The 22914-nt window shown below is 43.6% G+C and overlaps 1 protein-coding gene across 8 annotated transcripts in view; it reads left to right on the plus strand.

Annotated features, from left to right (window-relative positions):
- Nucleotides 1–22914, plus strand: part of Rreb1 (ras responsive element binding protein 1) — a 180122-nt gene that overhangs the window by 107821 nt on the left and 49387 nt on the right. For all 8 annotated transcript variants that reach the window (XM_038335485.1, XM_038335483.1, XM_038335479.1 and 5 more), the window contains exons 2-6: nt 9526–9627; nt 13928–14028; nt 15074–15286; nt 19732–19821; nt 21061–21224. In XM_038335485.1, coding sequence (XP_038191413.1) covers nt 15116–15286; nt 19732–19821; nt 21061–21224 — 425 coding nt within the window. In that variant the 5' untranslated portion in view covers nt 9526–9627; nt 13928–14028; nt 15074–15115. The remainder of the gene's footprint in view (nt 1–9525; nt 9628–13927; nt 14029–15073; nt 15287–19731; nt 19822–21060; nt 21225–22914) is intronic.

Consider the following 22914-nt stretch of genomic DNA (forward strand, 5'->3'; position numbering starts at 1 on the left):
CCCCCCCCATTCTTTTGCCCCTGGCCTGACTTAACCATCCTTACTGCCTGTCTCATCTTCCAATGAGCTCTCTTGTCTATGAAACTGTGAGAAAGTAAAGGTGTTTAGACAAGAAAATGGCCCTTATTCTTTGATTATAGAGAGACTCTTCATACCCCCAGAAAGGTGACGGTTAGCATCTTGATTTTTATCATTTTCTAAACCAGTTATCTTCATGTTCACTGACTGAATGCTAAGAAAAATGGAACACTTCCCTCATGGTGGGTAGTAGCCGATGTGCTCCGGGGAATCAGTGCATACATAAGTATGAAACACAGCTTTAACAGCCTTCTTGACTGATGCACAGAGAAGCGATTTTTGCTGATGATCTGAGTGCTTTGGGGACTGAATCACAGAACACCCAAGCACCCAGACAGTTGAGTGTGTAGGACTGGGTGGGCTGATTGACAAGGGATCCAGTGCACTATTGATCACTGAGGGTGCACACAAGCATGTGCTCTTGGTTCCAGTGGTTAAAGAATAGTAAAGTAGCAAATACGGCTTACTGTAAGAATCGTAGTGTATGTGGATGGAAATAGTGACTTAGACCCGTAATCTCAATGCCAAAAGGCTGAGGCATGAGGCTCATGAATTCAGGAACAACTGGGTTAGATCCTTTTATTTAAAAAAAAAAAATAGATAATCTGTGCTTTATCCTAGCTATTGTTACAGTTTGTACATCTTGATGAAGATAGTTATTGTGTTTGTTGTAAGTGACCACAGAAAGCATGTTCTTTTCTTGGCCCTGTCAGGCCTCTCCCACATAAAGGCTCAGGCAGGTGAGACAGCTTAGCGGGTAAGGACATCTGCCACCAAGCCTAATGGCCCGAGTTTTATCCCTAGGACCCATATAGCGTAAGGAGATGTCCACACATGTGCCATGGGTATATCTGCAGCATATGCACACACAAAATAAGTTGAACATGTAAAAACAATTTTAAGTGTGCTCCTCCGTTGCATCGCAAGTTGTTGCTGAAGTGGATGGTAGGCAGGTGTTGCTTAGGCATTGCAACAGGCAGGAGAGGCAAGTGTTTGGAACAAGTCAAACAGGCTAGCTACAGGAAGTCCAGCCTTTGGCTTTGAGTGGTCAGTAGAAGATAAAGTATGGACTGTTAGAGGTTTGGCCCCTCCTATCACTGGGAGGCAAACTGTGAAAGGAAGATAAAGAGTAGGGATGTTCTTTTTGAACATTCAGAGAGTGCCTTTATCACATGCTTGCTTTATGGTGATACTTAAAAGGATTCTGCTTGAGATGCAGTACTCTGTTCCATAGATGTGAAAGCAATTCCTTGTGTTTTGATTGAGAATGTGTAAATCACCTCATACTTTGTAAATGGACATTAGCTTGGTAATCCAAATCTGCATACTAGGAAGATTCCTTATGCTCAGGTATCTGTCTCTTGGATTTGTCCATCCATCCAGCCATGTCCCAGATGCCTGGGACCCTGCTAAGTCTGGGGACAGGACATCCCTTTCCTTCAGCTGTGCGTTCAGTGTTGGCCTAGTGGTTACCTAGATATGAGAGGGAGTTCAAGAAAGGGACCTGTCTCTCTGGGATTATCTTCCCCTTTTGTTTCTTTGTGTAGTTTGTAACACTTGGTGAGAATTCAGTTCTTTGTAAAGGAGCTGTCTGTTTAGGGTGGGGTTTGGAAGATGTGAACCAACATTTTGTGCATGTTCAGGAAGCCTGTGCATTCAGCACCTGGTAGGAGATCAACCTAAAGCAAACGAACCTACGTGCCTTTGTGACACAGGCTTCTTTCAGAGTCCGTCAGGAGTGGAGAGCAGCCTTTCACAGCAGCAAGAACAAAACCTAATCCCGCATGCCCCACCCCTGGCAGTACAGTTGCCATGACCTAATCACACTCCCAGTGGTCAAGGCCAGGGCAGTGAGGACCAGAGCCTCAGACTTCCATCGATACTGCATTAACCTTCCCAAGCCTGGACATATGCTGGACTGGACTTGCCTGCTGGTACTCAGATTATGCCACGATTTCCTGACATAGGGTCTCTTAGGAGGACCATATCTAGCACCGTAATAGTCACATTTGTTTTGTGTGTGTATGTGTGTTTTTTGGTTTGTACTTTGTATAAACACTTATCAACCACTTATATTTTAGAGTATGTTTGCTTTCACACATGCAGTATTGAATTCTTTTTCTTAGAGGCAAAATTGGGGAGATGGGGGAGGGAAGACCATCTGTTTACTCACAGAGGGCAGCCTATCAAGTCCCTGGGAGCTAGGGCACATCACTTCCCTGGGACAGTCATTCTCAGCTGACAGTTGGTAATGTCTGATTACCCACTGTGAAATTTTGACCACAGCTGACCACTTTTCCAGTGGTCAAATGAAAGATGTGAATCTACCTTCCAGTGTCTTCTAGAAGCAGCCAGGGGTAGAGCAACTCACACATTTTTATCTTCCACAAAATTAGTTTGATTTTCCTAGGAGAGTCTCCTTGTAACTGGAATGGATAGCCTCTTCTGATCTGAGATACCTCCTGCCCTGGGGTTCTTAGCCTGCACTGGGATCCTCCTCAGGGGAGAGCAGAGACTCTTGATGCTGCTGTGCCCTTTCGCTAGCACATCAGAAAGGCCAGCCTGAGACCTCGGGACTCATGAAAAAGTTGCAGGATATTGCCCAAAACTCTGCAAACTGCTACTGAACTTTATCCCAGCTTTCCTGCAAGCTGTAAGTGTAACAGGATACGAAGTTGTATCTCAGAGTCTTGCCCAGAACAGTTGGATCCTGCAGTCCAGTAGCCTGAGTGGGCCGGGCAAGTTACTGTTTGGAAGAGAAGAGCTGTGTTGGGGAATACAAGGAGGAAGCTGCCGTGGCCTTGTCCTCACGGGTGCCAGGAGTGTGTTTAGCAAATGTGGAGCTGAGCAGGATTTGTTTCGGCAGCGCACATAGCCGGATGGACTTTTATTTCCTGCTTGTCGTGCAGCATGGCGAGAGTCAACAGCTGTTCTGCCCTTTGCTGTCAGTGGGATTGTTTCTGTGATAAGCCAATTTACTCATTTTTAATTGTCTCACTTGTGGGCTGAGATGGGATTTGTTTGTTTGTTTTTAAAACAAAGACCATCAAATTGGGCTGCTGTCAGAATTTTGCCAATCTAATAAGGGAAGTTGGAGGCAACCTGAGGTGGATTTAACACTGGGGTGAGGGGAGACTGGGAATGCTCAGTGAAGAAGCAATAATATCAGTAGCTCAGACTATGGGGTGCTATATTGTTTCCCATGTATTTTAATAAGTTTACTTCACTCTCAGACAGGAGAACTGAGGCCTCAGAAATATATAACCTGTCAGTGGGAAGAATCATATAGTCTGGTCAGACTGATAACTTTTTAATTTTTTTTTTTTTTTTTTTTTTGGTTTTTCGAGACAGGGTTTCTCTGTGGCTTTGGAGCCTGTCCTGGAACTAGCTCTTGTAGACCAGGCTGGTCTGAACTCACAGAGATCTGCCTGCCTCTGCCTCCCGATAAAATTATTTTTATTAATATTGTTATGTCTTGTTGGTTACTCATTCTATTTGGATATACCCAGAAGAAACAAGCTCATGGCCTTACTGAGCCTCATTCTATCCAACAGCTATTCTCTTTCAAAGCCCTGGCTTTCAAAGGCTGGCAAAATGGCCCAGCAAGTAAAAGGGCCTGCCACCAAGAATGGAAACCTGAGTTCAGTTCTAGGAACTCATGATGGAAGAAGGAGAGCCAACTCATACATGTTGACCTCAGACCTCTACAGACTAGTAATTGCATGGTTTTGTTTGTTTTGTTTTTAAGCACAAACCAGAACAAGCCAGTAAGCAGCATTCTTCCATCTAGACAGATGAGGCAAGAAGCCTCAGTTCTTGCTTTTAGTTTCCTGCCCTGATTTCTTTCAGTGAAGAACTGTTACCCACAATCATTAGATGAAATAGACACTGCCACCAACAAACAAGTGGCAGCACTGTCTGCTGCCATTCCTCATTCTTGTCCTGGTGGACCTATGGGATGCATGTATCCTTTCTAGTCCAGCAGCATTTGCAGCCAGCTCTGCAAATTCTCAGCCTCTCCAGCTCCCATTATATCTTGTTTTTCTGCTACCTTGGTTTCCCAGTATTTTAAATTGCTTGTTTCCTTCTACTGTAGAGTTTTTCTGTGATCTTTTGTGGCGTCTTGATAAGTACAAAACTCTTGGAGTCACAAAATCCCAGGCTGGGGTTCTGTCCCCATCCCATAAGAGTAGTGTAGCATCCATCCACCAGATAACTTAGTCGTTGCTGTGCAGGTTTTGGAGAAGGATGACTTCCTATAAACTGCTTACTGCATTTCTGGCATAGAGTTTATGTCTCACGAAATACTCCCAATTCTCTAGAACTAGCATACTTGAATACAAACAGGCTTCTGGTATACTCTTTAAGTTGAATCCTGTTTTCTGCGACTTATAGCCTTTTCTTTTCCACTTTTAAGTTCTACAATCTCGGCATATTATAGAGGCCCTACCCCAGCCTTTCCTGTACCTGTTTTTACCTGATAAGCCAGAATTCCTCTAGAGGTGGGGTAGGGGAGGAGTCAAGCTTAGTCCCCACTCTAAACCAGGTGACTATGTACAGCAGGTAGGTAAGGACATTTGTCTCTCTGGAAGGCATTCCTTGTACGGGTGCAGACCACTTTGACTTGTTACCCCCTTTTCCTCAGCTGTTGGTAGAGAATGGTACAGGCTTCTTCTGCTAAGCTGGACAAGAAAGTGATGAAATACCAGGGCCTAGATGCCAAGCAGAAAAACTAATTGTTTAGGAAAAGTCTGGCCTGCCTGGCGAAGGGGCCAGGGACTTGTTCTTCTCACAGCCTGGTGCCAAGGGCCACCCGTGTTCCCCTCCCAGGGGAGGAGGGTGCTGGGTGACAAATGGCTACCAGGTGGCAGCTGCGTTTTGGCCTTGTGAATTTGGCAGTTGTTAGATCCTGCCTGTAAGATGTGTTCTGTAGAGAGAAGAGTTGCAAAGAGTCCGCTTCTTCACCATGCTGTGTATTTACAAGAAAGGGTGTGATCAGGGAAGGTGCTACCTGTCTCCTTCTTCTGAAGAAGCAAAGAGATGCTGGGAGAAGACGGGCTACTGTGATGACAGTGGTTTCATTTTTATGGTGCTAGGGATAGAACCCAGGTCCTCATGGATGCTAAACATGCACCAGCAGAGGAGTGTTCTCCATTCACTCTTCCTCCATCCTAACTCCTCCCGGAGCCAGAACAGGCACACCTCAGTAGGTCCTGAGCTAAATGCTAAGGCTGTAGGAGGCAATGATCACGCTCTCTAACGCTTCTTCTCTCTTCCGCTCCACCCTTTGTTGCACATTTCTTCTTGTCTAGGAGGGGCAGAGGAAAGGGCAAAGGGAAGTTGTCCAGGTCCACAGAAATTCTGGACAAAGTGCTCGAGTATCAAATAAACTGAATTTCCAAGGAGTAGCATAGACTTGAAAAACACCATGTGCTGACTACCCATGCATGCATTGCAGTTCTGTCCTAATTCTGTCTGAAGCTTGTATCCAGTATGCTTTTTCTCCTTCTCCAGAGGAACCTAGAAACAAGGCCCTGTGTAGATGGTTTCCTTTCCCTTTTCTTTCTTACTTAGTTGTGCTATAGGAAGTAAACTCAGTGTTGGAAGTGGATTCTTAGTTTCTGCTTCAGTGCTTTGGTGTTTGTCCAGGATTTGGATGGGCCAGTGGATCTCAGAAAGGTTGTTGATTTCAATTCCTGGGGGTTTTGACCTTGTTGACCTTCATGAGCTAGTTCGAGGGTTAAATAGAGTCCTCTGGAGAACTGTGAGGACAGGCTGCTGGGCCTTCCCCCAGAGGTGTGAGTTTGAGGTAGAGCCCAAGAATCAAGGAGCTGGGCTGGAGAGATGGCTCAGAGGTTAAGAGCATTGCCTGCTCTTCCAAAGGTCCTGAGTTCAATTCCCAGCAACCACATGGTGGCTCACAACCATCTGTAATGGGGTCTGGTGCCCTCTTCTTGCCTGAAGGAATACACACAGACAGAATATTGTATACATAATAAATAAATAAATATTTAAAAAAAAAAAAAAGAATCAAGGAGCTGTCATGCACATTTAGGAGTGGTAGCCATGGTACTGGTGGGTGACAGCTTGACCTAAAGCACAGAGAGCTTCTGAGTGACTGCTTAAAGAGTGAGCACTTCCTGTAGGCTTCAGGAAGGAAGTAGAGAAGATCCTGCATCTTTCTTTCCTCCCTGGGTGGCCCTCTCACCCGGTACTTTTACACTTGTCTCTTAAACTTGGTACAGTCTCTGTCTCTTAGCAACCCATCTTTACTCAGGAGGAAGCACTGCAGAGTTGGCTGCAGAACCTCACTTTGCTCAGTTGATCAGGGGTTGGGTGCTGTTACATGATGCCTTAGCCTTCATTTTACTCAAGCCTGTGCTGACAGGGCAGGGCCTGGCGACTTTTGCAGGTTGTCACCCTATCCAAGGCATAGCCTAGCCCCAAGCCTAGAAACACATCAACTTCCTGGAATTTAGAGAGCCACCGCCCCAACTCTCTCAACCTTCAGGGCCATCCTGGTTAGTATGTGTATAGGTTTGTATTGGGCTTGGGGCTGGGCAGGCTTAGTCTTGGTGGTATAGCTAGTCAGGTTAGATTCTGTCCCCAGCTCAGCCCACCCTTTACATGTTTTTTGTAGTTTGTCAAGTGCTTCAATCAATTTCATATCTGAATTTCTACTCTTGTATCTTGTACTTGGTATCTTGTTCTGGATTGGCCCGAACTGGTCAGGTCAGCTCTCTCGTCATACATCCCTCACAAACTATCCCACATGTATTTATGGCCATTATAGGGACTCACAACCTATTTGTTGACATTATAGGGACTCAGGCTATAGCCTTTTCAGTCAAGTATTACAAAAGCCAAGGCCCCTTGCCGTCATCCTAGGCATCTCAACTTACTCTATATTTCCTGAGAGCCTAAGGACAGATTTTAGATTTCATCTTCAGAAGATGGGATGCCACCCTTTACTTCTAAACCATCCTTGCTTTTTATCTTTGATCTCTCTGTTGCTATCTCCCTGGACCTAGAGACAGGTTCCTTAATCTTCTCTTTCTGGCTTTGCTTAGCATTGTCCCTTATCTGGGGGGTGGGAGGTAGGGCTGGTTTTCCCCACCACTCCTCCTCCCAGAGGCTTCTGCCTTCTCTAAGATATCCTGCCTCTTTGAATTGCACAAGCCTTCTGGGAAGCAAAATCCAGATAGTCGGCATCCCAGACCTGCCCTCAAATGCTGTATGTAGCCAGTCAGTCCTTTTTTCTTCTTGCCATAACCGCCCCCCATTTTTTTTCCTGAAGTGGTAGTAGTGGAGGTAAGGGGTATCTAGAAGTTCCTGTTAAAAACTGCCTTGTATTTTTCCATCCTCGAGCTTTATGACTCCCTTAGACCTAGTGGAACTCAAAACAAACAGGGAGGTGGCTCTTGTTATTCGGCTAAATTGTTCGGCATTCTCAGCATCCAAATCATTTACTTCCAAGGTCAGAGGATGCAGTTTTGAGAATCTAGTCTCAGCTTCACCCTTGGTTTGAGTGGATCCATGCCTTGGTTCTTTGTGTTTCTGGGGAAGCCACTTGGGCTGGCTTGCTTTTTTAGTTTCTAATGGAGAAACAGAAGTGGATCTACATTTTAATACTATTTTTCAGTTCTGTAAATGTGTAATTCCATACTCTCTGATTAGGGAGCATGCTTGCTTTAGTTCACTTGTTGGAAGACCTTGACAGTTTATCAGAGGGAGATTCTGCTTCTTTCTAGACTCTTGGCTATTATACTATATCTGTCATTACATTAAAAAAATGTGTGTGTGTATACACTCTTAACCTTTTCAGTGGTGGGAATTGAACCTTGAGCCTCATCGTGTCTACACTAGACAAATACTCTACATGGGAGTTACATCCAGAACAAATGAATACAATCAGGGAAAAATTGATGAATTGATTCTCTCTCTCTCTCTCTCTCTCTCTCTCTCTCTCTCTCTCTCTCTCTCTCTCTCTCATACACACACACACACACAGTGGCACAGAAGGAAGAGATGATGCCAGGCCAATACTTTACCACTGAGCTATGTAATCCAACTTCTTTTCTTTAAGATGAGTCACAAAACAAGAAACAAAGATCCTTCCCCTTCTAGCCCTGGATAGGAGTCTTCATTATCATAATAATGGAACATAATGTCAAGTGTATGTGTATTTCTGTGGAAGGATTTGTAAGAGAATAGCATAAAAAAGATGGCTAATGGAGTCACTGAAATGTAAACAGAAAATCTGCTGGGGGAATCATAGTGTCAAAAACTTGAGGAACTGCTTGTGACAGCCAAGGGTGATGAAGTGTTCTCATCCACACAGACCAGTCCTGCTGAGGGTGCTTGGGAGCTGTGTGTGGATGGCTCCAAGTAAGATGGGAGGTGATAGCTATATAGAGATGATAGCTGTATGACACACTTGTGCAGCTTGTTTCCAGATGCCCTGAAAGAGGATAAAGTGAGAAAATGTGCCAGACAACTGCATCTTGGCATTCTTGATAATTATGGGATTTTTTTCCCCCTCTCTGTGGTGCGGGAAAGTAGAGTGCCTGTGCGTGCTAAGCAGGTGCTGGCCACTGAGCTATGCCCTAGTTTTTATTCTGCTTAAGTTTGCACTCTGCTTCAGCTGAGCGATGCTGTGTTGAGAGCAAGAGGCGAGTGTGTTGTAGCCCATTGTTGTGCAGGCACAACAATCAGATTGGTTCTTTCGGGGCCTGTGGAACCCCAGAGCAGACTTTCTTCTATTCCTGAAGGCAATGTATAGAGGTGTTTTCTGAATTTCTGTAGAAAGAGAAGGCCATGCATTTGGTCCTGTTTGAAATGTGTTAAGCAACACCCCCACATTTGCATACTTGCAGTCATCTCTGCTTTAAGGCACTGTAAGTTTCATATTTTTTGTTTTCTTCAGCTCTCTTTCCTCTCCTGTTTCCATTACCACCAAGTGCTGTCTCTCTCTCTCTCTCTCTCTCTCTCTCTCTCTCTCTCTCATCTGTGTTGGAGGATCAACTGTACCTATTCAGCCATTTTTGTCTTTCTTTGTGGTCCTGGGATGAAACCCAGGATCTCACACATGCTAAGCAGGTACTCTGTCATTGAGCTGTACTCCTATCCAAGACTATTACCATGCCGCTAGGATGCTCAAAGCTCCACCTAGAGCCAGCAGTCTAAGCATTCTCCTGTGTCGTTGTCCTCAGAATGTAGGATGCACTTTGGGTAGAGGTAATGGGGGTCCTGGCTGTGGAAGGCGCACGCATTTTCAGCAGCGCTTGAGTGGATTCTGGTGGAATCAGCTAACAGTTTGCTTGCAGTTGCAGATAGGGGATTTTAATTGTCCCCATCATCGTGATATCTAGTAGAGGAAACGATACAGAGGCAGAATTATTCCTTCTTTTAAACCCTTCTAATGTTGCCCTATTGTATTTTTTTCAGGTTATTCCAACTCTGTGTTCTAGAAGGGGTGGCTTTGAGGTGTGACCCTGCTCACATTTGGGCCCAGTCCGTGTCAGCTCCTCAGCAGAAAGAAGAAAACAGGTCAGTTACTGTTTATAGGCCTCCTTGAGTCACAATAAAGACCGATCTTCTGTTCTCGCTCTCTCTCTCCTAGCCTTGCCTTGAATTGTTCTGTTTCTTCTCCAAATCCATCTGTCCTGTCTTATCCTAGCTTCCTCCCCCCCCCCCCCCCCAGTACCTTACCCATGCTCTCTTTCCCAAAGTGTAGGGTAAAATAAGATTAAAATTGTAACTGCAACTTGCTGCTTCTTCTTGACCAGTTGAGTCTCTGGTGTGGGATGAGGATTCTCAAGATGCCTGGGGTTTACATCACAGGAAGCAAAACTTCAGACACTCCTTCTTTTTTCTCATTCCTCCTTTCCTCCCCATTCCCAGATCCATGATGATGTCTGTTGGTCAGTCACGTCTTTGAGTAGTTTGGGAACTTCCATCTGGAGTCCTATCTTCTCTGATTCCAGTTGGAGGTTTTTGTATTAGAATAGGCCAGCGATTTTTTCACCTTAAAGTTTTAAAGTGTGTATGTTGGAGGGTGGGGTCAGAGGACAACCTGCGAGTGTCAGTTCATTTCTTTTGCAGTGTAGATTTTGGGGATTGAACTCAAATTGTCAAGCTTGGCAGCAGGCATAGAGTCATCTTGGAAGATTTATCATTTTTATTTTTGTTTTAAGTCTTAAATGATCTCAGATGTAGCACATGGGAGAAGAAATTGTGCGGGAAAGAGAATGAAAATTCTCTAGGTCTATAACTATTAGGTTAAAAAAAAAAAAAACAAGCAAGCAACCAAAGACACTGTAAATGGATCTTTAAACCATCTTTTTAGGCCAGTAGATAGGAGGATCCTTTCTGACAGCTCAACCCCACATGGTGGGGGGATTTCAGCCTCTCAGACACAGGCTTCTCTCTGTGACCTGGAGCCTGTGTTAAGGCATGGCATTAGGATCCTCTGCAAGGCATGGGATATCGGGGGTGGTGGTGGGAGGAATCATTACACCTGTGGGGACTAGACTGGGTGAGGGAATCAAAGGGAAAACTTGTCTTTCCAGACATAAGTATCAGCAGGTTTAAATGTTTCCAGTATTGCTGGGTGGTTACATAGGATCAACTAGAATTAGCCAACTTTTCTGGTTAAATTATCCTGTACCTATTCTGTAATGTAAAGATGAATGTTGTTCTTTTACCCCTAAGGCAGAGCAATTAGTGACATGTTTTATACCCATCTTTTCCTTTTGCACTGTTTCATGATCCCAAAGGAAAATGCTGTGCCAGACTCAATCAAGAATAAACTGGCGTGAATTCGTACCCTAGCTCTGAGGAAAGCGTGTTGGTGCTTCTGAAATACCCTCTCAGGGTGGATTCAGACTCCTTCCCTTTTGCTAACTGCATTCTCATCAGAAATTAGAGGTTCCTTTTAAAAACATACTGCTGTTTACTTAACATTTCAAATACACGTAAATGAAGTAAACAAAGGGGTTCTTAGTGCCACCCGTTACACTTTATCCCCAAGGAGGAAATAACTGTAGCCTATGTCTTCCTGCCAAGACACTGGGAAACAGGTTTGCAAGGCTTTTCTTCTTTCCAGCTAGGAAAATGTGCATTCTTACTGGATGGACAGCCTGTATTTGAAAGAATCCATCTTTGATTCTTATGCCTGTTGGTAGTTTGCCTCTGTCCAGTGAATATGTTTTGTCAGTTCCTACTGAGCTAGGCATGGTGGAATACGATCCTAATATGGGGCTGGGCATGGTAGATAGATCACAACCCTAATGCAGGACTGGGCATAGTGGTGCACACCTTTAGCACTGAAACATAAGCTTGCTTCCCCATCTTACCTGCTGCTTATACTTGCTGCTGCTTACTGTTCCTATCAACTCAAGGATTTCTCAGGTGGTAGTAGGAAACATCGTCACAAAAGAACAGTCAAGTGAGAAAGACCTCACACCAGGCTCTACTCCTGTATATTTTCATATGGTAGTTTTAAACAGAAATACAAATGTAATCCAGGGTTTGCATAACTTCTTTGAAAGACAGATAAATTAATCCTAGCACTCTTAAGTTCAAGTCATTGTGAATCTCTGTGAGTTAGAGGCCAGCCTGGTCTACAAAAAGAGTTTTAGGACAACCAGGACTAGATGGAGAGACCTTGTCTAAATACCAACAAAAGGATGGGCTGTATAGATAGACCCTGTCTCAGAGAGAGAGAGAGAGAGAGAAGGAAAGAGTAGTGGCAAAATCAAAGGTCATCATCTAAACTTGGTAATAATTGGTAGATAGATTCATTTTCTCTTTACTGAAATAATAGAAATGTATTGACGATTTCTAGTCAACAATCTTAAACTTTCTGTACATTAAAAATACAGAGGAGCCAGGAGGTAGTGGCACACACCTTTAATCACAGAACGAGGGAGGCAGAGTCAGGTGGATCTTTGAGTGTTCGAGGCCAGCCTAGTCTACAAGAGCTAGTTCTGGGACAGGCCCCAAAGCTACAAAAAGCCCTGTCTCTCAAAAAGCAAAAACAAACAAAAAATACAGAGAATACTTAAAAGAGAGAGGTGACTTCATTTATGAACCAAATACACATTCATACTTGCTGATTAATTACAGCAGGAACTGGTGACATTTGTTAGCAATCTCTTTAAAAAGAAGTATGTGTGTTCACTCTTCTATATATGCACTCTTGTCTTTATGTTCCCTAAAGAAAGAAAAAAAAAACACCCAAGCACTATGAATTTTTAATAACTTTAAGTGGTCTGTTAGCGTGAGGGAAACTTCATGAAAAGACAGCAGTTCAGGTTTGAGGTTTGTTTCTTACCTTGGTGAGGCAGAGTAGGTCTGCTCACGCCTCCTGCTTCTCCTCCTCCTCAGCAGATCTCAGTAACCTTCTAAAAGGCCCCGCCTCCAAAGACCATTCATTAGCCTATGAATTTGAGAATTAAGTTTCTAAGGCAAACATTTGAGGGAACACTTGTTCCTCACAAAATGTGGAGACACATTTTGTCTTTTGAGGGGAGGTTCTGGTGATTGAATCCAAAAGTACCATATAGGCCTAAAATGTTCCCTACTACTGAGTGTCTCCCTTATTTTATCTTTCGACATTCAAAGTTGGGGCAGAAGTTTTAGCTTGATACTACTTAGCTGGTAGAAACTTTACAGAATACCGTCCCCAGGCCTCTCCTGCTCTGCGGCTGTAAGTGCTGTTTTGGTTGGGACCCACTGTTACATCCCCTTTAAAGTTGAAGGAGGGAATCACAAACTTACTGTTTTATCCCAAGCACCTGCTTGGAAACTGAGGTGATAGCCTTGATCTTAGGTTCCTGCTTCATTGGGATAGCAACAGTTATTGCTAACAGGGAATAGTGATACTCAACCTGTGGGTCGCCACCCCCTTGTGAGGTCAAATGATCCTTTCACCAAGGTCACATCAGATATTTACCTTATGATTCAGAACAGTAGCAAAATTATAGCTATGAGTAGCAGCGAAATAATTTTATGCTTATGAGTCACTGCAATGTGAGGAACTGTGTTAAAAAGTTGAAGAAGCATGAAGAAAGTTGAGAACCACTAGATCTAGAATATTTTGCCAGATAAAAACGAGAAGAACATATCACCTATGTTCTTATAGTTCAGGAATGAAGTCAGTTCTGATATGGTTTGGACTAGGAATTTTCTTTTGGTCATTCATTTCCTATTACCCAGGTGTCTTCTAGCTGTGACCTAGTATTGTCTACACTCTGAGCTCTTAGGAAATGATGTGGATCAGGTGGAGATCTGTGAAGAAATGGGGTACAGTATAAAAGAAAATTTGGAGTGAAATAGGTGAGAAAGTAAAATACTGGAAAAATTCCTTGGCCTTTGAGAGTATAGGAGGCAGCTCAGTAGGGGGACATTAGGTTGAAAACCCACGCCATACAGTTTTATAAGAAAAACTCTCCAGTTTAATCTCAGCGCTCAGGAGGCAGAGGAAGACAAATCTCTGAGTTTGAGGCCAGCCTGGTCTACAGAGCGAGTTCTAGGACAGCCAGGGCTATACTGAGAAAGATAGAAAAGACTGAGACAGAATTGTCTCTCCTTTGTGAGTATAGTGATGTGAGGTCACAGCTAATCAGTGCTTCTACATTTTTCTCACTAAGCAAAAACACTGAATCTATTTTTTTCCCTTTTTTGAGATGGAGTCTCTTATGTAGCCCAGGCTAGCACCGAGCTCAGAATCTCGTACCTCTGCTTTCTGTGTCTGGGGTCACAAGCATGTACCATTTACTCCCAGCCAGTACTGAGTCATTTTCCTTGATGAATTAACTAATTCAGTGTCCTGTTTCTTTTCCAGTGTAAAGGGGTGACACCAAGAGAAGAAAAGAAGAGAATCGTTTCCGACTTATGTGGATGACAGCTGTAACCAAGAAGTGTCCTTTGTGACAGAAAATGGAGGTAATTAGAGGGGCAGCGTTTCTCTCCATCTTCTCAATTGTATGCTACTTACATTTTTTAAGAAACAGGATTTTCAACCTTAGTTTTAAATTTGGTTATAATTCTTGCAGGGTTGGCTTCTAGAATTCATACTTTCACACACCTTTAAATCCATGAAGCCATATAGCCACGAAGTTAGAGGAAACCTGAAGTGTCTTATAAACTAGTTCTTAAGTCTAGAACATTTCAATAGTAGCAAGTACAGGGTGGAATGTGTTAGCCAAACACAGCTCTGTGTCCTCGTGTCAAACTCTGCTCACAAAGACTAGGAAAATCATGGACTAGGAAGATGGCTCACTGGATGAACTACTTGCCCTGTTAGTGTGAGAATTAAAGTCTGAATCCCCAACACCCACATTAAAAAGCCAGGTGTATGTGGTGCATGCCCACCCACCGCCAGCCCCAGCCTCATAATCCCAGTACTTAGGAGGCAGAGACAGGGTTCTTGGACAGGTGGGATAGACTGGCTAAATCACAAGTTCTGGGTTCTGCAGGATGTACTTCCTCGGTACATAAAGCAGACAGCTATCTGGGAAACCATGAATTTGTACACATGTACCCACTTTAATGCAAACACAAAACACACCACACAAAACACATGAGGTTAAAAAAGAAGAAAAAAGAAAAGGTAAAGCTGCAGATAGTTTGAATTCTATTGGTGGCCTACACTTAGAAAGGAAACAGGTTGCATCCGTAGAAGAAAGCTCTATCTTGGAACTGGGTGTGGTATCTCATACCTGTAATCTCAGTACTTGAGAGCCTGAAGCAGGAGGATCAGGGAGTTCTGAGTCATCTTGGCTACAGAGTGAGTTTGGACAGCCCAGGCTACATAGCAAGCTCTTGTCTCAAAAAACAACAAAAATCATGTTGAGCTCTATTCTGGGTAGGGGTTGAACTAGGAAAAGGATATTGGGGCTCTATCTCTATTGCCCTTGCTTTGATTAGTACCACATGATTGTGACAAGCCTAAACTCAGATGAGAACATCAGTCGTATCTGTTTTTCAGTTCTGTAGCAGAGACTTCTTAGTGGTATAAAACCCCGTCCCGATGACGTCAAATTCACCCATTGGTTTAGAAGGCTCAGACCTGTCTTCCGTCAACACCATGATGTCAGCAGTAATGAGCGTAGCAAATGTCACTGAGAATGGTGGGAGCCCCCAGGGCATCAAGTCCCCCATGAAGCCTCCAGGACCAAATCGGATTGGCAGAAGGAACCAGGTAAGGGTCTGTGGGTTGGGTGGTAGCAGCCCGTGGCTTTTAGGGGAGAATTCCCAAGCTGCCTAAGAGGAAACCCTGGACAGATTGTTAATTGAAGATATAGCCAAAGGCTTCCATCATTTTTCAGGAATAGATTTTTCATGACTTATGTCCTTGCATGGAGGAAATTTCTCTCGTGGCATCTCTCAGGGAAAGCACCGTTATCCCTTTAAACATAAACAAGCTTATGTTAAGAGTGAACTTGACTGCCCCTGCTGTGGTATTGTGGCTTTTCTTTTCACACAGCTGATTAATTAGTAGTGCCTTCATTTTTTTTTTCTTCTTTTTCCCAAATATCTTCAGATTAGGTGGCAAACACATTCCTGTTTGCTCAGGGTTCAGCTCTCTAGTTTTAGAGACCTACAGTTATGGCTTCAGAGAATCCTGTTTAAGATCCATCAGACGGAAAAGGGTTGTGCACCTTTCATAGCTGTGCAAAGTCCCGAGTTCAGTCTGTTTAATCCTCATGAGTTTTCAGTGGTCACAGGGTCGGGAGCGGTTGGAAAGAGTAGCTGCATGAACTGAAGTCGGGAGGAATGCTGTTAGAAAAGCCTGTCTCCTCTATTAGCATCAAGGTCTTTTCAGTTAATGAACAGAAAGTTGTTCCTGATAGCAACGTTTACAACACGGAAAATAAGGAGGCAGAGGGCAGAGAATTCTCAGTCTGTCTCTGAAACCACGTAGTGTTTCTTGTGGTATAGTAGTCACACTCAAAGATTGATGGGGACATGGCAATCTTCTCAGCTTCTCTGGGAGCGAGGATGGACAAGAGAACTCGTTGGAGCTTCTGCGAACTAATGGCTTCTTATACAGACTTCTCTGAGCACACCCATGATGGATTTTTGACAGATTCTCATGTTTTTAGTACAATGTGCCCTCTAGGAAGTGATAGCAGCCCCAGGTTTCCTAAGTGTGTAAGTATGCATGTGTCCATTCCTTGCCTACAGCCTGAGGACTCAGCAGCGCTCAGGGATGTTTTAGGTTTTGGAGCACTGATAACGCTCTCTCTTTCTCTCTTTTCCCTTGCCTTCGTGTGCCTCTCTTCCTGTGGGTGCCTGAGAAAAACGCTCAGCCTGAGTACAGATGGAGCACTAGTCCTGGGAAGAAAAGGTTTATTTCCACTCACACATGGCTGTCTGTCCATCTCTCCATCAGTCTCTCTGTCTATCAACTCATTTACAACAGATCCAGCTTCTATTTCTGCTTAGCTGCTGTGCCAGGTGTCAAACATTCAAAGACGACTAAGCAATGAGAGGTCATTGTCTTACTCATCCTTCTCTACTCTACCAAAAGTGAATGGAAGACAGGGAAGAGCCTTTCCTTAAATAGCATAGCGCAGCGTAGCTGCCCAAAGTCCAGTCGCTCAGAGACAGTTAGGGCTCTGAAGACACCCACCATTCCTTCCATCTCTGGATACTGAGGTTGTTTCCTGGGATAGAGGAAGTCAAACGTGCTGTGTAACTGGGCCACTTGTCATCCACTTTTTTTCTCCTTCAGGGATGTGATGATACGCTGGCTTAGTTTTTGGAAGGGAGGCTCAGGCCAGAGGTAACCTACTAAATACACCCAATTTCAGAAAACAAAACATAATTGGTAGACAGCTCAGGGAGTGAGGAAGTGCTTTTACCTGACAACTTCACAGGGAGAGAGGAAGGAGGGCGCCTTGGGAAAGGTTGCATCCACATGACCGTAGCATTCCAGGAGAGATTAGCCCCAGCCGGATGCTGACAAGGGTGCCAGATTGTTTCATTATGGGCTGGTTAGTTATCACATTAGCTGCTAATTTTATCTCCCAGCTCAGGAAGTGTGTTTCTTTCACCAGCGTGAGTAATAATGACTGGGCTCAGCCGTCTCTAGTGGGCCTTTTCCACCATCACACTGCTCTTTCACTATTCTCTTCAACTTTAAAAGTCAGAACATCTGATGCCACAGACACCTCAGGTTTTGTGAACGTGTATTATGGCCTGCACAGCAGCGTTGCCAGCTTTAGGCTTGGCAGAGGTTAATGATCAACCCTAGAGTCAATATCAGTCAGCTCCGTGTGCCTCCACACAATGTGCCTGGTGTCTACTTCAAGGTGACCACAGATGGTTTTATTAAAATATGTCTCCTCAAGTGATTGGCCACTTGGAGGCCCAGGTTTTTTTTTTTTTTTTTTTTGAGACAAGGTCCCACTGTGTTGCGCAGACTGACATGAGCTTGTGGGCTTGAACAGTTCCCCCGCCGAAGTCATCCTCGGGACTAAAGGAAAGGGAGGAGCCACTGTGTCTGCCTGGGTTTAGGCTTTCTTAAATATGCATATAGTACATTTAATACACAAGTTTACACTTTACAGTATAAAAAGTCTACATAGTTTTTTTCAGTCTGATGACTTAACATAAATACCTCAGAATTTGACTTTTTCCTAAAGTTTTGACCTGGCTGTGAGGTATCTTCTTCTTATGCCTCGGAGAGAACAAGAAGTGTATGGATAACTGGGCAAAACCAGATTTTTAAAATTTATTTATATATTTACTTACTTATTTGTCTATTCGTCTCCGGGATCTTCAATTTAGGATTTGAAAGTGAACTAGGCTTGCCTGACCTAGTTTTCCCACCCGCTTCCACCAGTCAGAAAAAAGTTTAGAATAAGAAAGAAGGTAGCCGCAAGCAAGACATCATCACACGTTCATTTCACCCATCTGGTTTGTGGTGCTGTTTGTTACTTTTATTTTCATCACCTCTCATCAACAACCAGAAGGATGTTGCTTTTCTGTGTGGTGGGGTCAGACTTTCTATAGTATCGTTACTTAGGGTAACGGGCCATCGAGCAGCTAGTCTGAGTGTTAAGTTGGTGTCGATTTCTAATTCTTGTCCTTCTGTACTCTAAAGCTTCCTTTTCCAGATAATAAGTGGCTATCTCTTAGTGATTGTGGAAAGAAAAACCCCAAACCTGATGTTGCTATAAATTCACTAATCAGTATGTGCTCAATAATTGGTGTTAACAGTAAAAAAGCAGAAACTCATCCAAATGAGTGCAAGTGAAAAACATCTACTCAAAGCTGTCCAAGACCAGAATAGGATGTGGAGGTTGACCAGGGTGTCCTGCCACTCTTCTTCTCTTGCCTCTCACCTCATTTAGCACTAGTATCTTCCCCCCAAGTGAGTTCTTGCGGCTGGACTTGCCATAGTATGAGCTCAGGATCTGCGATTTCTCCATGGACATGCTCATGATCTCCTGATGAGCAAGTGCATCAGTGTCTTCTGGGGAGATTGGGAGACAAATGGATCTCCGGTATTCCCCAGCCCTGGGCCAGGGTATTGAGAGTCTAGAAATTGATATTACCCAGAGCTTCCAGATGACCTTGCTGTTTATGGAAGCCCGGTGGTGGCCATATTTGCACATTCTAATTCCTGAGAGCTGCCCAGGCGTGTGTAGAGTTAATTTTAGGAAGATAGATAGGGAACCATGATGCCTGAGCTCTGTGCGGGTAAGAAAGTCATACTGGGCCTTCCCTGTGATTTCCCACGAATGATTTAGAAGGAAGGACTTATAACAAAGGGTCAGTGAAAGAAGTTAGCCTTTTCCTTAGAAAGATAAGACTATTGCTTGAAGGAAGCTTGACCTATATGTTTTGAGGGAAAATAAAATGAGCCACCTAACCAAACAGTAAGCTGAGTGTTTGTCACTTCTGGTGGAAGTCTTCGGTCTGGGTTATCCTGCTGACTAGTGTGGACAGGTTCAGAACTCTCCTTGTTCTTTATTTACAGACACTGCCAAGATGCTAACTTTCTGGGCAGAGCCTTGTTATTCCCGTTGAGTATTATTGGCGGGGCACTGAGAAATCCTTCCACGGGTAGGATGGAGTTTTCTGATAAGGACTTCATAACCTCTCTTTAGTTCCAGAGGGGCCTTGAGACCTTGTCATCTTAGCACAGGCAAGGTGGAGGCAAGAGAATCAAGAGTTAAAGGAAGCCTGGGCTATTTAAGGACTTAGAGACCAACTTGGGCTACATGAGACAGTAACAAACACAAAAAACAAAGAAAATAGTACCCGTAGCTTGGGTATGAGTTGGGAGAAATATACCCTGTCCTAACTCAGCTGTAGGTGGCATGGTGTTTTTCAGTCACTGGGGTCAGTGAAGTGATGTGTGATAGACCGCTAATAAACACTGAGAACCTCTGTGCTGAGCACTGTGGCACTGCCTGCTCTTTGTCCACGAATTAAATCTTAGCACAGGGAGGCCAATGCTAGTTTTTTTCATTCTTAAGCAAGGAAACTGAGGACAGATGGGCGAGTGACCTGCACAGTACCTGGACAGGCTCCAATCTAATGATTGCAGCTGCTTAGACATGGGCTTATTACAAAACAGAAGGTGCCAGTTTACTGTGGTTGGAAATCCATGCTCTGTTTTAATCTCTTTAGGAGACGAAAGAGGAGAAATCTTCCTACAGCTGTCCCCTGTGTGAAAAGGTTTGCTCTACCCAGCACCAGCTGACCATGCACATCCGTCAGGTTCGCCACTGGTTTTGTATTTTGTTTTAAATTATTCTCATGAATTGAATTGTCTAGTAAATGTAAGCTATGTCTAAAATTTAAGTGTTTTAGCATTCTTGGGGTCATTATGAAATTTTTTTTGCATAGTCATGTTTCTATATGACAGAGACTAAGAATGCTTTTCAAAGAACATACAGTTAACTGATCACATATATTGACACCGTGTTTCTTATTATTTGTAATGGTATGAACTAAATCTCTTATGATAAAAAATTATAGTTGTTAAGTCCCCCCCACACACAACCTTCACACTTTTTCTGGTTCTGTATATGTGTGCAGAGGAAGGAGAACTGACATGTAGTCCTAGTCTATGCTGCTTTGAACTCAGACTGTATCCTTGGTTATCCTAGAACTATTAGCAACCTTCTACTTCAGCCTTAGTGCTGGGATATATCACCACACCTGCCTTTTTCCTCCCTTAGTATTTTTTAACAGGGTCATGCTATGTAATTAAGCTGACTGAAGCCCCTAGTCCTCCTGCCTCAGCTTCATCCTGAGTGCTGGAACACAAATGTGTATCTTTGTCCTCGTTGCTGCTCTGTATTTGATATAAGCGTGCTTCATGCAGCTGAGGATTTCCTAGACGTGGGATCTTTTCCCCCTTTACAATAGGATGTATCCTTATCCCCCTCATGCCATTGCCAGCTCATGACAGACTGCTGGTGAAGAGAGAACAGTGGGAAATGATGGTGGAAAATCATAAAAGGCTGCTAAATAGTAGTGGCACCGAGTGATTAAAGAAACATGGATTTGGATAGAAATGTTTCTTACCATATATCAGAACCCCAAACGACCTCATAAAGGTTTCTGTTCTCTAACCAACCTAAGTCGTCAAACTGGAACAAGGTTTGTGGTCTCCCAGTGTGAAAATCCTGTTTATTTCACATATTGGCTGTATAGTTAAGATTCCTTCCACCCAGAGGAATTAATATATGTGTTTATTTAACCCACAGACCTGCAAAGACTAACTGTCTCAGTTTTGCACTACAACTAATTTTCAAAACTAGAACACGGGAGTGGAAGATAATCTAACAAAATAATTATATGCGCATGTCCCTAATGCCTTGGGCTCCTTAGAAGACACTTCAAAAGAAATGGGGGGAAGAGTTGAGAGACTTGACTGGTTTTTATAGAGCCCAGATCTGTATTTCTAGTGCCGTCTTCTCAAGTGACCATTGCACTGATTGCTTTCTGCAGCACAACACGGACACTGGAGGAGCTGACCACTCATGCAGCATCTGTGGGAAGTCACTGAGCTCTGCCAGCTCCCTGGATCGTCACATGCTGGTGCACTCGGGCGAAAGGCCTTACAAGTGTACTGTGTGTGGTCAGTCTTTCACCACCAATGGGAACATGCACAGGTAGGTGAGGTGTCCCTTGCTTGGGTGGCTGACTACACCAGTGAGCCATTAGTAGACTTGCCTAAAAACGTCAGAGTTTTGTTTTGAATTCCCTGTTCCCCATAGAGAAAAATCTGAGATCATTTTAATTGCCTGTTTAAAGTATCTCACGGTATCAGAGGTATTGGCTAGGCTAGACCTTTGGCCCTTGGGTTCTTTGGCGTGGAACAGTGTTATTTCCCCTTGCCGCTTGGAGTTTTTCTTTTAAGAGCCAGAGGTGGGTAGCTTATTGTATACAAAGTACCCTTTTAAACATCATGTATGCAGCCTTTTACTGTGAACAATATCTTCATGTGCCTACCAGATCTCATAAAGGCTTTCCTTTATGAGAAAAAAAAATACTATGAAGCCTTTGAATAGTTAAGTGGCCTGGTTCTGAGGCTTCAGAAAGATGATAAAATGGGGGTTGTGGGGGGAAGTAAGTGGGGACTATCTGATAAATACCAGGAAATGACTTCCTGGAATGATGCTCAGTCAAGGATGAGAGAGAATAGAGGTGGATGTATTAAAATGTTGAGAGATGGGGCGCTGGAGATATACTTTACAGAGTGGTACAATGTTTCAGTCGAGCAGAGACAGCTTCTAAGTGCTCTCTGTTTTGGTGAGACATCACTCTGTAGACCAGACTGGCCTCAAACTCAGAGATCCACTTGCCTCTGCCTCCCCACAGCTGCTCCTGAGTGTTAGGATTAAAGGCGTGTGCCACCACTGCCCAGCTCTTTTAAAATACTAACATTATTGGAATGGAGTTATGAGAAGAGACTCAAAATATATCAAATTCTCATGGAGTCAGTGACACCAGAATCCAATTCTCTTTGGGTGTTTGTAATTTTCTGTTCTTTATCTCTTTGGACAAATTGTTGTTGTTTGATAGTGGGCATTGAATCCAGTCTACTTAATTGAATTAGGATGAGGATTCGAAAGTATCAGTTTAGCAAATAGCTTCAGGCACATGGTAAGCACTCAATTTATCTGTTATTATGTGGTATCTACGTCATTCTTCAGTAATTTACAGCCACTCTTGTCAAAAATTCATAAATGTAAGGATCTGCTCCTGTCTGCTCCATTGGTCTATATACCTAGCCTAAGGCCATTATCACAGTATGATGATGAGTCTGCAATAAGGGAGTTCGAGTCTTTCAACCAAACTCCGTTCCCAAAAACAAATTTTTTTAAGTTGCCTTCTGAGCCCACTGTTAAAGTCATGCCTGGTTCAAACTTGTTCTGATTAATCTGACTCATTTGCATTTCTGTCTGGATAATTCAGTTTTGCTTATTTTCTTGTTTTGAGGAGTACAAAGGCCCCTGATATGCTTGTCAAGTAGTTTTTTTACTGAGCTACACCTCATCCCTATGTGGAATTTAGGAACTGAGGTCAGTTCTTCAGAAAGGATAGACTGTAGGGATACATTCAGTCTGTTAATCAATTTTGCTGTATTGCCATCTTTTGGTTTTTTTGTTTGTTTTGTTTTCTTCAGAACCAGGGATCGAACCCGAGTGGGCCTAGGGAAGCAATCCACCACTGGACTACATCGCAGCCTTGTTGCGCTCTTAACAAGCTCGTGTCTTTCCATCCAGGGACATAGGCTGCTTTCCCACTCATTCGGTCTATCTGAATGTTTTTCAGCAGTGTCTCAGGATTCTCAGATTA

The sequence above is a fragment of the Arvicola amphibius genome, chromosome 6, assembly GCF_903992535.2.
Source record: "Arvicola amphibius chromosome 6, mArvAmp1.2, whole genome shotgun sequence".
NCBI lineage: Eukaryota > Metazoa > Chordata > Mammalia > Rodentia > Cricetidae > Arvicola > Arvicola amphibius.